At 41.1% G+C, this 14804-nt stretch overlaps 1 protein-coding gene across 1 annotated transcript in view; it reads left to right on the forward strand.

The window, feature by feature from the left end:
* Positions 1-14804, forward strand: part of C9 (complement C9) — a 46346-nt gene that overhangs the window by 9684 nt on the left and 21858 nt on the right. The window contains exons 2-4 of the mRNA XM_005078028.4: positions 6089-6188; positions 6809-6953; positions 7185-7332. Of these exons, the coding sequence (XP_005078085.1) occupies positions 6089-6188; positions 6809-6953; positions 7185-7332 (393 nt within the window). The remainder of the gene's footprint in view (positions 1-6088; positions 6189-6808; positions 6954-7184; positions 7333-14804) is intronic.

Genomic DNA, 14804 nt, shown 5'->3' on the forward strand with positions numbered 1-14804 from the left:
GCTAAACGCAAACCGAGGACTATCTTGAGAATGCAAGGGAATAGAAAAGAAGCAATCCTTCAAATCAATAACAATCAAATGCCAGTCTTTAGGAATGGCCACAGGCACGGGCAAGCCAGGCTGCAGAGCCCCCATAGGCTGCATGGTCGCATTCACGGCCCTCAAGTCTTGTAGTAACCTCCATTTCCCTGAAGATTTTTTTATTACAAATATAGGGGTATTCCAAGGGGACGTGGAAGGAACCAAATGACCTGTCTCCAATTGTTCTTGAACTAGCTGGTGAGCCGCCCTTAGTTTCTCCACTGGTAAGGGCCACTGTTCCACCCATACCGGATCATCTGATAGCCATGTGATGGGTATGGGGGCTGGCGGCACAACAGTGACCCAATGTCCAAAATGGCCAAAACCCTTCCTATCCCCTGGGGCCCTGTTCTCCAAAGGGAGGGATGCCACAGGGCAAACCTCTCCCTGTTCTAGTTTACCTAGTTCCCTCCCCGGGCTCCAGCCCCTCCCTTGCGTCATCTGGGGGCCCCTGCTTTTGGACTTGGGTGCCTGGGTGGTGAGGGCCACTCCCATTTCTTGCATGAGGTCCCGTCCCCAGAGGTTAATAGGGAGGCCAGGCAAAACATATGGCTGGAAAAGCCCTGTGTGGCCCTCAGAATCTTGCCACTTTAGGATTCTGAGGCTTTTTTGGGGCACAGCCTGTCCTATTCCCTGGAGGGTCACTGTCCCTTCCTCTTTCGGCCAAGCGGGGGGCCAGAATTTATCTGAGAGGACAGAGAAATCTGCCCCAGAATCTAAGACGCCCCTAAAGAACCCCAGGCATTGTATTGTTTTTAGTAAACATTGTCTACAGCTGCCTACTCCCAGGCAGAAGGGGAAGTGGGTCTCTGCTCAAGGTCTGGTGTTCCCACAGGATACCAATGGACATGCTAAGGTTGATAGGGGAGAGCTCATGAGACCTTACTCTGTTCAAAGAACTGTGATACTGAGAGTGGAAGAAATAGTCTTCCCCATGGAAGGGTACACACCAGTGGTTTTTCCAGTACCAAATGGTCAGCCCTGAAAGAATACATGCACATAACATTATACAGACTTAGCTGGTTACATGTATTTACTTTTAAGTGACCCAAGCAAACTAATATACAGAGTCTAAGATCTAGAAAGGGGTATGAGCACTGTGCCCAGAGCAAGCATGTTATCCTAAACTGTCTTCCTTTGGGAATGAGATATGATATTCAAGGAATTAATCCAAATCACTGTTCAAGAGGGCAATAAGAGATCAAAGGTAAAGATTGGGTGCTTTGCTCCAAACTGTGAGTGAAACTGGTAAAGCAGACCATTCTTAAGCAAGATGTTAAGGCAGAAATGAGTAAGGACACACACAGTCAACATGAGGTTATTAATGCAAAGGGCTTTAGAGATATGCATACAATCAAGACCAGAATCACTATAGCAGGGTTTAGTAAAAAATGTATGTGTAAATGAACAGAATTTCTCCTCAGTCCCCATCATTGCCTAGGATCTAGTTTTACCCAATAAAAAACTGTAATTCCCTTTGTAGTATTTCAGTGGCCTTGGCCTCCCAAGCATGGACAGATAGTTGACAGATAAAGATCTCAGGGCTCTAGTCTATAGGGTGGTTTCAGAAACCAAGGAAGTGATCACTCTTGGGGAGATGCTGGAAGAAAAGGCTAATGTGTTCACCTAAGTGAGTAATGGATAGATAGGAACTGATGGTCAAGTTTGAGGCACCAAGATATTGAAATGGATCATGTTCTTTACAGACAAAGCCTAATGTAATTTCTGAAACCAGTGAAAGGCCACTTCTGTGATATATTTAAGCCAATGATGAGGTCTGAGTAACCCTGAAATAATGAGCACACCCCCACCTATTTCTATTTTACACACTTACTTATGGATTTCCACCAGATGTCCCCATGAAGTATTTCTGAACATTGTTTGAACATGAGAATCACCTTGGTAGCTCTTCAAAGCATGGTTATCTAGAACTAAGGATTTGAGTGTGGATTGGCCTTAAATCCAATTTTAAAACACGGTTGGTCACTCCTATAACATTTGTGTCACTATTGCACCAGTGGCGACATCTGACTATGCATGTCATTATTGTAGCTCAAAATGACTGGGTGACAGTGGTGATTACTTCTTTCCCTCCAGTTATGTGCACAACAGCTTCCAGAGCTATGGATGCTAACCACTACAAATGAAGCTTCCAGTTGGGTATCAGCTATATTTTTTCTCCATGTTGTATGACACATGTTTGCAGTATTTCCAGTAATAAGGTCTTGCTATCAAGTTGTGGAGAATAACCAAAAGCATTGGCCACAGCCTATAATGTTTCAGGCTGTCTATGAGACTCCATTGGCCAACAACTCAAAATATATAACCCATTTTTACTACTTTATTTGGAAGTATATGATATCTAGTTAAGGTTTTAGCTCCCTAATATAGGGTAACTTCATTTACATTCTTTTGGTATATGTACATATTTTATGAAGCTTCTGCAGTAGTAGGTTTCCATATGATTTTTTTTCAAGGAGACTTTAGTATTAATTATTGTCCCACTCTCTCATTTTTAGAACTGGCAGTGTGGATGAAATCTCATTCCAGGTCTTACGTTTCTCTTGTCTCTTTTTTCTTTATTCCTCAATGAATGACTCCCCTCTTAAGACCTCATGTGACTAGAATGAGTCCACAGGATGCACAGGCTAACCTCCTATGCATCATGTCTGCAAAGTATCTCTTGTTGTGTAAATAACGTTCATAGAGTTCAAGGATTTTAAACATCTCTAGGAGTTATTCCCCACACTGTATTGAAAGACTTGAGCCTTGTCACACAAGTAGTCTTTCTAACTATTGGAGAGTTTTCAGTAAGGGCAGGGTAACATTAACTTTGCTTTTCTAAAAGATCCCTCTGGATGCCATATGTAAACTAAGTGAGATTGCCAGAGTCAGCTAGAAGAGATGTTATATTAGTGTAAACCAGAAGAACATCTGGAAGATATTAGGAAGTAAGGATGAATTGGAAAATCAGTTACAAGACTGCCAACAACAGGTTTCAGTGCTCCATTAGATGTCAGAAATGAGGAGAGGGGAATAGAGAATTAGACAAGTAACACCAAGTCTCTGGCTAGGATAATTCAGAAATGAAAGAGCAGCCCTGGAAGAAAAGGAAAATAATGAATTCATTTGGGAAAACATTGAGGTCAATGGGCCATGAAGATGTCCAAGTACAGATGTAGAGTTGAAAATTGGACCTGAAAGTTTAAATTTCAGGAGAGATGTCTGGACAGCACGTTTATCTCTGTCTGGGTATCATTAGCACACATGTGGAAACCATGGATCTGGGAAAAGTATAGAAGAGAGAAAGAAGGAAAGGAGGAGAGAGGAGAGAAGGGGATGGGAGAGGAGGGAAGGGGAGGGGAGAGAAGAAGAGGGCAGGGGAGGGGAGGAAAGGAGAGTCTAATGACAGCATCTCAATGAATAACTAGCACTTGAAGGACTACAGAGGAGGAGGGGAGGGGAGGAAAGGAGAGTCTAATGACAGCATCTCAATGAATAACTAGCACTTGAAGGACTACAGAGGAGGAGGATCCTACAAAGCAGAGTAGAGAAGTTAAAAATAGCAGAGTAAAGATATGAGAAAAAGGAGTCTAGGGTTGCTCAGCCTAAGAAAAGAGATGGTGAAATAGTTGCTCATAAAAGGAACATTTTTATCGTCTCCTTCATGAATTGTGAAAATTACAAAAAAAGAAGGAAAGAATGTAAGAGTCAGAGGATGGGTAGATATACAGCAAAGAATGTCTTTTATACATGAGGTGAACTCACTGCAGCTGTGGTTATCTGCACAAACCCCAAACAAGACTAGGTACATCGTTATGGTTGTACAACATCCACAACCAGTAGCTAAGTGCTAATTTGCCAGTGTTCCAGAAAATACCCTCCCACCACACTCATGAAAGCAACTTTAATTAAACTGAGTAGGTCATACACAAGGGAAGACACGAGAGTGTAGGATGAAGTTCAGGAGAGAGCAGGGATGGGAAAGGATAATGGAGCTGAGCTGACTACACATCATCATAGGCAGCTATGAAACCATCAAGGAATTAAAAACAGGAGAAAAGGAAATGCTGAATACAAGCAGTCAATTGTAGTAGACTGTGGTGAGAGGAAACCAAGAAGAAAATGGCCGAGAGGAAGTGAGTGAGTCACAGGACAGCCATCACTGCTGAGCAAGGGCAGCGTGCATGGGGCAAGAAAGTTAGAAAAGGCTTGGGAGATGAGGAGATAGATCAGACAGCAGGGCACTTTTTAAAGAAGTTTACAGGAAAAATAAAAGGCATGGATATCAAGGATATTCGGTGCTATAAGGAAAACAATATATTTATTTACTAGAGAGAGAGAGAGTCGCACAAACCAGGAGTTAGAAGCGTGGCTGGCTTCCAGGAGAAAAGGGAGGTTCCTTTTCCTTTCACTTCCTTTTATATCTACCTGTGTCAGTTTACATGTCCCCGCCCTCATGGGCGGATAGCTTTGTGGGGTTCACTCCTACACATGGAGGATTTTTAAATGGCTCAAGGAACAAGGATGATTAAAGGAGATGAGACTTATTGGGGGGAGAGAGCTACATAAAGGTATTTATTGCAATGTTTTAAAAAGTCTGTTGGCATGAAGGCAGGAGACAGATGAGGTAGCTAACAAAAGCTGAAGAGTGTGGAGAGGGAGGCTTACCTATTCATTTATTGGCTTATTTAATATAATACACTGTATTACAATTGGAGGGAGATAATTATGGAGAAGAGTGTAAAATGGAAGAGACACTTGGCTAATCAGCTTCAAATTGGAGCTGAATTCTAGAACATTTTTGTGGAGGGACTGACCCTACCTGGACCACTTCCTGGTGTAAGAGTATTGGTAGAAGGACAGATGCCAAATTAGGAAAGCAGAGGGAAAGTATCTGCAGGAATTGTGTTGGGTAGCTTCTGTTTTATTTTCCTTCGTCGCTTTATTGTCATTTAATGAGTTAAGTACCCAAGGCAGGACTGTGTTGAGAAGAGACTCAATGGTAAACCAAATAACAAAGCAGTTCAAAACTAGAACGGCTGAAAACTGAGGCCGAGCACTGTGTCGAGGGATGGAAGGGGAAACTGTGAGTGCTAAAACACATGATGCTAAAACTCAAAAAGATCATGAATAGGTCTTGAAATGGACTGTAAAGCAGGAAAGCATCTATTTTAGAACATAAGCATGGAATTCAGGGGGCGGGGGGTGGTGATTTATGAGGTGTTTGTTACAGGAATGGCTGGACTGGCTGGCTTAATTTTGCAAGAGAGCCAGGCAGCTCCAGGCTTTGCCAGCCTCTTGGGGGATGAGTGAGATGCACAAAGAAAGTGAAACAGGATTTCCAGCTCCAGTGAGTCCATCACATATTTGTAAAAGGATGAGTCAGTGTCAAACATCTGTTAGGACACCTTGACGGTTGTCCTTGTCACCATCATCACTGCTGTTGCTGATAAGTAAGAATCAAACAAAAGAATGAATTAAAAATACAGGATACCATGTGCTCTAGTGTCGTTGGAGACAGAGGAAATGAATATAGAGTGTGTTGATAAAGTAAACATAAGCAAGAAGACCTGAGTTCACATCCACAGACCACTGCTTATTACCAGTTATGGAAGTGTGTCTGTCACTAAGCTGGGGTGGAGGAGGGGAGAGAAACAAATAGATCCCTAGAGTTGGCGGGCTACCCTGCTCAGCTAAATCTATGAACTACAGATCCAGTGAGAGACCCTGTCTCAAAAACTAAAGGAGGAAAACAGAGGAAGACATCTGAAGTACTCTTGTCTCAACTGCATGCACACACATGTGCATATGTACATACAGAGACATGCATACTTATATACACACATATTCATTCACAGTGTGTGTGTGTGTGCGTGCCTGTTGAATAAACACTGATTTAAGGAGTGAAAAGTAGTAAATACATGAAATTGGTTTTGGAAGACTTCTTGGAAAGAGGTGTACATAATGGTCATTTTAAGTTGATACTTTTTAATCTTCATTACAGTGAGGAACTGACACAAAGAGAAGACTTTGTGTCACCCATAGACTGCAGAATGAGTCCTTGGAGTGAATGGTCACAGTGTGACCCTTGCCTCAAACAAATGGTAAGTGTTTGGATCCATCCACCCAAGATGAACACTGGCATCTTATGGGAAGTGACTAAAAGACAGGGACCCCAGAAACAAATTCCAACCCAGAACGAGGTAGTCACTGAAATGAATGTGGCTGATCTGACCAGGAGACCTGCATGTTGAACAGTAGATTGAGTAAGTGTTTGTGGTATTTCGTGTGTGTAATAGACTCCACAAACTGGAAGGCAGTTCTACTGTTAAGTGATATCAATGGCAGATTCTCCCACCTCTCTTAAAAACATGGACCTGTTGGACGTGGGGCCTGCTGTGCTGTAGATGTTGCTTTGTTCCAGCAGTGCTCAATCTGTGGGACTCCACCCCTTTTGGGGGTCAAACGACCACTTCACAAGGGTCACCTAAAACCATTGGAGAATACAGATATTTGCATTATGATTCACAGCAGTAGCAACATTACAGTTACTAAGTTGCAATGAAAACAATCTTAAGGTTGGGAGTTACCACAAGAGGATGAACTGGATTAAAGGGCTGCAGCATAGGGAAGGTTGAGAACCACTACTTTAGACCACAATCCACTTTTGCATTAGGAAATACAGTATGTTCAGCTGTTCTTTTGTTTGGTTATTTGTTTGCAGTTTCGTTCAAGAAGCATTGAAGCCTTTGGACAATTTCATGGGAAAAGCTGTGTTGATGCTTTGGGTGACAGAAAACAGTGTGAACCCACTGAAGAATGTCAGGAGGAACAGGACAACTGTGGCAGTGACTTCCACTGTGGAACAGGTGACCTGAGAGTCCAGTTGTTCTCCATGGGTTTTTATGTACATCAGTGAATGAAAAGAAATGAACACTTTTCACAGATGGGCAGGCACATTTCCAAGTGCAATGGCTCCCCAATAAGGGCTAACTCAAGTGTGTCTAGCACTCATTTCCAATGCTAAAGTGCCCACAGTAACTTCAACAAATGAGAAAATTTAGCATTACACACAATGTGTTTCCTGATTTTGACTGCAGGCAGGTGCATAAAGAGGCGACTTCTATGTAATGGTGACAATGACTGTGGAGATTTTTCAGATGAGGATGACTGTGACAGAGATCCACGTCCCCCCTGCCGTGACCGAGTGGTAGAAGAATCTGAGCTGGGTCGAACAGCAGGTTATGGGTTTGTATCTCACTTGAATCTGTCCAAGTGAAAATGAATGGAAATGGCCTCTAACTTTCATCGTGACAAAGAATACATAGAAGTGCTTACACAAGGGGGCATGGCTGATGTAGACTTTGATCTGCATTCATTTGAGTCCACCAGAGTGTTGAGTTAGTATGCAGGGATACCATCTGGCCTCAGTAGGAATCTGTTGAATAAGTTTCACTCTGAGTCAGTAGGACACAGAACATCTCATGTACAAATGTCAGGAAGACCACAGAAACACTGACACGACATGTCAACATTTACAATTAAATGGCCCATAGCATGTGTGTCAAGTCCATTAAAGCATTCGAATTCCCAGCATAGCTACCCTCCCACTGTAATGTTTCTTGAACTGATAACTGATTATAAATTTTGAGGAGTTCCAAGTATTCTGCAGTTGAGCTAGAAGAAATGGTACCAAAAAAAAACTAGGTCATGATGCCAGAAGGTAGTAGGGTTTGGGGTCTTCTATAGAGAGTTGACAGGCAACTCATTCTCCACACAAAATGAAGGGGCTCTAGGCTGTGAGCTCTAAAGGAACTCTAGGGGTTTTGAACTTGGAACTATATAGAACAGAGAGGATTCTGCAGACATCTGTGCTTCTGGAATTTGGAGGATGACAGATCTGAGGTCCTGATCCATTCCATTCCAGTTGCAAGGCATTCCAGGGACATTCACTGCTTAGTTTGCATAACTATCTTGAGCTGGATAATTTCATCCCTGTGACACAGATGCAGTTATTCTCACATATTGCAGTGTGCAGACAGAAGTAAATGGTTCTGTTTCAGCATCTATCAGGTAATGGGTTTCCTTTATCCCCACAGTTTCATTCTTGACTTAAAGTAGATGCTCAGTATTACATAAACAGGTGAATTATTTAATGAACAAAAACCCTATTAATTACCTTCTGAAACACTGGTAATATCTGGTAAGATATAAACTAGGTCCCTAGGATGACATTGAGGGACAGAAATTCAGAATTGGGATGAACATGGAGAGAAGAAAAAAGATGACAGAGATGGTAAGAACAAAGCTGACAGAAAAACTAGAGTGACAAAAATTCTTGGGTATGGTGATTCCCCACAGGAAACATTTAGGAATGTCTAAAGAGCATTTGAATTGTCACTGGAGGGTGCTACTGAGACTAGCTGTTAGAGGATAGCAATGTTGATACCGAGCATCCTACTACCCACAGCCCCACATTGTCAGTGGTACTGAGGTCAAAAAGCCCTATACTGAGGACAAATTCCTCCACAATGGATCTGGCTGAAAGTAAAGATGTCTTTTCTCTGAGGTCAGAGGAAACATCCATTTAATGAACATAAGAACAAAATTCTAGGATACCAAGAGTTAGGCACAAGATAAATGTTTCATACACCATTTATTCACTTCATAAAATCTTGCTCCAATGGCTTTCAAATATTACCCACAGTGTCTTTGGCCCTTAGCTGAAAAGCTGTGTTTGTTATTCAAATGGACTGTCAGGCCAGGAATCTTACTAAATGGCAGTTAACAGTATAGAGTTGTCCAAAACCCTTCTAACCAGATCACTATGGACTCAAATTATCCTAAGCCCTGTCTGTATATTTCCTCAGGGAAAAAAAAAGTTTTATCTCCAATCTCAGTGAAATAACTTGAAATCACATATGTTATTTATTCTCACTCAATGCAAATTTATAGTTTGTCTTACAGGAAAAGAATACAGAAATGTTGGCCTACTTAACTGAAAAAAGTCACTCATAATCTATCGATTTCCTTTGTTGAGGGAAAAAAATTCAACATAACATTTGTGGGCAAGTTTCCTAAGAAGGCACCCTAGAAAACTGGCAAAGAACCCGTAGAACCTCATGCTTTATTACAGTCAGGGCTGGGGCTAGGGAACAGCTGGGCCATCAGGGCTGAGGAGGGGGCCCAGCTATGGGAAAGATTAGTTGCAGACATGGAAAATGAGGTAGGTCCTGATAGAATCAGTCCATCAACAGGTTTTATTGAATTCCCTACTATTACGAGCAGAAACCCTCAACAAATTTAGCCTTTATAAAAGCTACTACTGTCATTTGCATGATACCTTGGATTTTTCAGAATCTCTTTGTACGCTATCCCTACAGATTGTCTAAATGGTCCTGTGACTTTGTCGGGGATGCTTTCATATTCATTTTGTAAATAAGAACTAAATGAAATAATTTAAGTCCTTTGGTGAGTGTTTCAGGGAACTAAAACCAAATTTCTCTGTATCACATAAGACCATATTGTCTCCTCTACACCACGTTAACCTTCTCCTCACCACACCCACTCATACACTTCTCCATACCACTTCCAAGACCTAAAGTCAATGGCCTGTCTGCAAAGCAAGACTAAACTTGAAAAAAGGTAGTCTATGGGCCAGTGAGACGGCTCAGTGGGTGAAGGCACTTGCCACATTCTAAGTGCGATCTCTGGGACTCAACTTCTTCAGGCTGCCCTCTGACTTCCACACTCGTTCTATCATTTGCATCACACACACACACACACACACACACATACACACACACACACACACTAAACAAATAAATGTAATAAAAACTGAAGTGGCTTAAGCAGCTATTTTTTTTTATCAAGCCTATAATTCTAACACTTGGGAGGCTGAGGCAGGAGGATCATTCATTTAAAAATCAGCTTTGACTGTATACCCAGTTGCCCCCTCTCTAGATAGATAGATCGATAGATAGATAGATAGACAGACAGACAGAGACATATGTATGTATGTATGTATATATATATATGTATATATGTGGATACCTTGATTAGCAAATCAGTCAGAAGTTTTAAGATTTTTTTGTTATGTAGTTATAAACTTCAATTCTATGAAATTTGGATCTTTATAATTAACCTCCATTATTTTCACATAGCTTTGAACTACATGTGAAATAAAGGTAACAGGGATTGTATTAGTTACTTTTCTGTTGTGTTAGTTACTTTACTATTGCTATAATAAAATACTAAGACCAAGGCAACTGACAGAAAGAAGAGTTTATTTGGGCTTACATTACTGTTGCAGATACATCAGAGTCTGTCGTGGCAGAAAGGCATGGCATCAGATGGGCATGGTGGGAGGAGCAGGAAGCTGAGTGATCACACCTTCTACCTCAAGAAACAAACAGAGGGAGAGAAAACTGGAAATAGGGTGAAGCTATATTATCTCAAAGACTGACTCCAGTGATGTACTTCCTGCAGCAAGGCCACACCTCCTAAACCTTCCCAAACAGCACCACCAACTGGAGATCAAATGTTCAAATACCTGAGCCTAGCGGTACATACACACACACACACACACACACACACACACACACACACACACACACACGCACGCACGCACGCACGCACGCGCACACACACACGTGCGTTTATAATACATATTATATGAGACCACCACAGGGACAAAGAAGCCAGTCACAGCAACATGTTTAGGAACTGTTGCTCTACAGTTTTCAGTCTGGGAAACTACAATAGGTCTAATCTACTGTTTCATGCACCCACACTTTCTACATGGGCAAGTCATAGGAACTTGATATAATGAATTAATCTTTACCCATTTGAAGGACTCTCTCACATTAGTTGCTACTCTGTCAGAATTCCATTGAATTAAAAATGCTTCAGACTTTTGTCTTATAGACATCTGAGATCGTCCACAAATATTCAGGGAAGTCTTCCAATCCATCTTGCATTCATTGAAAAAGCACGAATCAAAACCAGCTGTAAATGATGTGCACTATGTAAGGAATGACTTTTTTGTGATCTAAGCATAACTCCACTTCTGTGAAGGGAGCTTTCTTGTCAGTTCACCTGGTGAAGTGGAGCTGCCTGTGATTCTGGGGCAGCTGTGGAAGCAGCCATCTCTAAACACTGCCAAAGAACACGTTTTTCTTAAAGTTTCCCAGGTGATGACTTTTCTATTCATGAGCACTTTTCATGTTTCTTGGCAGAAAAATATTGGCTCATTTTAGACCAGACTGGCTGTCTCTGTAAGAGTGGAATCAAGTCAAAGGTTTTTGAAACATTTCTCCCTTAGTGGTGCTTTAGACTTTATTGGCTTCCGTAACTTTCCAGATGGACCCAGCCAACTGGTCAATGTGCTACCCTGTGAAACAATATCCTTCAAACTAGGCTACACATAGCAAAGGGCATGGAAAATCTTCCAGGAGAGTGGCAAGTCAGCTGTAAGTTATTAGTTTCCTCAACAATTAATTATGTAACTGATCTAACAATACGACTCAGCCTCCATATGTACGTGTTTTTCATAAAACTGGTAAGTGTGAAGACACAGCTGCTTCCTCCTTTCTTGAATCTTTATTTTTTACCCAGCATTATTTCTTTTAAGACAGGAACTTGCCATGTAGCTGAGGGTCACAGGTTTCTGCCACTGTACCAGGCTGTATGTGGTACTGGGGACTGAACCTAGGGCTTCATGCTTGAGAGGAAGACAATCTACCAATTGTGATGCATGGCTCCAGGCCTCTAGAAGCTTTTTCAGACCTATCATCTGCCTTCCCAAACCCAAATAACTGCTCATCACCCTACTAATCCTACATAGTGGAGAGCCCAAGCTCGCTTTTCAGCTCTCAGGGCTCACTTAGACCCTAGTGCCTTAGGGATAAAATGGTCTCCACTTTTTAAAAAAATCTAATCAATATTCAGTAAATGGACTATAAAATAATTTTCATGGAAGGCTATTATGTGTCCAATCTTTTTGATATCAAAGAATTTAATGGCATTACTATAACAAAAACCTTCTACTCTTATCTACTTATTCACGTAAGTAAATTTATCATCATTTACATCTATAAAATGGGAAATAAAAGTAAAGTAATATTGGTGCTTATCCAGTATTAGGAGAACACATGACATTTATCCACAGATATAGAAATGTATCTATTAATTTGAAAAGAAGCCCAATTCATTTCACTGGGATAGTCTTCCAATACAATTTTACTTGGTGTAGTAATGATTTAAAAAATGCATTCTTATATATACCACTTACAATGAGTTTTATTACTCTATGGTCAAGGAACACTTAATACTTAAAATACTCAATATATTTTGATACACCAAAGCATGAAAAAGGTGACCCACAGTGTTATTCAATATAAATTATGCTGCATTTTATGTTAAGTTAAAATTCTGTGGGAAAACCATATGCACTGTCACTATGCCATTGATATATATTAGATTTACTTTTTCCATATAGAACAACAATTATATATTTATTAAGTATTCATAGCCAGATGGCAATTAATTATATCATTTGCAACCATCTAAGCTTAAGATAAAAATATCAGGTGCCTCACTAAAATGTTTATGAAGGCACAGCTAACTAAATTCCTTTAGAAAGTACACGTAAGAACACTACCCTGAAATGTACCGCATTTGCAGGATCTTGCCCACACCTTCCTCACGTGCTTCCAGCACTATCCTAGGTTGCACACCCATCAACGCCCAAACCAAACCTATTCTTAAAACTCCTTTCATGATCTCCCAGTGATGATCTCTTCCTTGTATAACACGGGCCTTATACAGCCTTTATTTATACTACTTATTCAACACAGTATATTCTTCCCAAACTATTTTGAATAGATAATTATATTCTGACCCCACCCCTCACAACTTCCAAGGAATTTTCATGGGAGCCAATTGTGTATTAACTGTATTCCTATCACCCCCTGCTTAGTGTATTCACATAGATGTAGTAATTAGTTACCCAAAGGTTTACTCATTAGAAAGGAAGGCGAGGTTCATTGTTCGCTGAAGGAGTCTGTTTAATGAAGGTGCTTAGCAAGACAAGGGTCACTGTCCCATTACACGTATTCAAAAAACAAAGACATCATCTGTTCTTTCCACCACTGCATGACTTCAAGGTGGATGAATTGCCTCCAACCCGCAGTGAAATGAAGACAAGAAGCAATTACTCACAAGACTGGGCTTGACAGGCATCTCTGTTTTTGAGCTGCAATGGCTGGGTTGACTTTGCTTTCCACTGTGGTTTGGTGAAACGCTGGGCTGCAGGAGCAGCAGAGCTAAAGAGGAGAAGCTGCTACCAGTAGAAGCCCTTCTCAAGGTGATAGCACTATTAAAGGAAAGCGAGGAGAGACACACGAGGCCTCTTCATGTTCAGAGGCTTCTCTCCACAACATGCCACTGGCCAAGGCAACTAACCTAGTTGAGCATAAAGCCTCACACGATGCCATGGGGAGGGCTATAGATGCAGGGATCAGTGAAACCACAGAACACAAACAAGTGATAAAATGTTAAAGCAAATAAAGCAGCTACAATGTCTGGGCATTTATTCCTGTGACTTATGTGAACTTATCACTCCAATTTTCAGCCCTGTGTTGGAACTCCAGAGCCTTGACATTTGCTGGGAAAGGTCTTTTGGGCAGGTTAGGCAGTAAGTTAATTTTATCTGTAGTTCAACCTTTGCAAATAATTTCCTCAACTATCTTTCCATTACAGAGCCACAATGTTGCTTTCTTGGTAGCTTCATACAGAGGTAAAACATGCCATAATTTTGAAGTTGTTTTTACCCACCCATTGGTAATATTCTTGGTTTTATTTTGGTTTTTGTTGTTGTTGTTTCGTATCCGCAGTAGGCTCATGGTGAGTCTTCCACACTCTGACAAATTACTCTTGAAAGCAATATACAGATTTATAATCCTGTTAATTGGAGTTAGGTATGTGATCTAGAACAATGGATGAAGTTTTTGTTGGGGCAGTTGTAGGTGTGTGGAACAAATTTCCATTTTGGCATTCCGGGCTCAGAGCCATCTATTGTACATACTGCCTCCACAGCAGTGACTGCGCTCCTCAAACTGGAACATGTGAGCTTGACAAAGAGCCAACAGTTTCTTGTGCCTATACTCTCTTTAAGTCTAGAAATCAAACTTCATTTTTGTTAAAATTTTTTGTTTAAAGTTAAAAACAGCTAATGGATATTTCTATTTGTGAATTAAAGCTTGCCAAATAAAAACATTTTAGCTGAGGGAGTAGTGCATAGAATACCTTGTCCAGATGCTGATTTTTTTTAATGTTCATCTTGGAAAGTCCAAAAGGAAAAATATAATCCTGGGGGAGGGGTAAGATTCTTGACAGGCAGAAGACAGTTGGAGGAAGGTTTAAGTTTAAAGAGAATTAGGAGAAAGAGAAAGAGCCCCAATGTTGATTCATAGATGAAAGATTACATGCATATATTATACTGCCCTCCTGGGATGCTCTGTTCTCAAATAGTTTCAATAGTTGGCGTTACAGCATTTGGTGTTTGGTTCACTCAGGGGCGTGAGGTAAGAAGTGCAGCCTTAGAGCTAAGACTCTAGGAGCCAGAGGGTCCCATGTGTCCTACTTACTGCCTTTCCTTTCTGTGCTCTAACCATTGTAGAGGTGCCAGAGAGTTTACAAAACCCTCCTAAGGCACACTT

The sequence above is a fragment of the Mesocricetus auratus genome, unplaced genomic scaffold, assembly GCF_017639785.1.
Source record: "Mesocricetus auratus isolate SY011 unplaced genomic scaffold, BCM_Maur_2.0 Super-Scaffold_100015, whole genome shotgun sequence".
Taxonomy (NCBI): domain Eukaryota; kingdom Metazoa; phylum Chordata; class Mammalia; order Rodentia; family Cricetidae; genus Mesocricetus; species Mesocricetus auratus.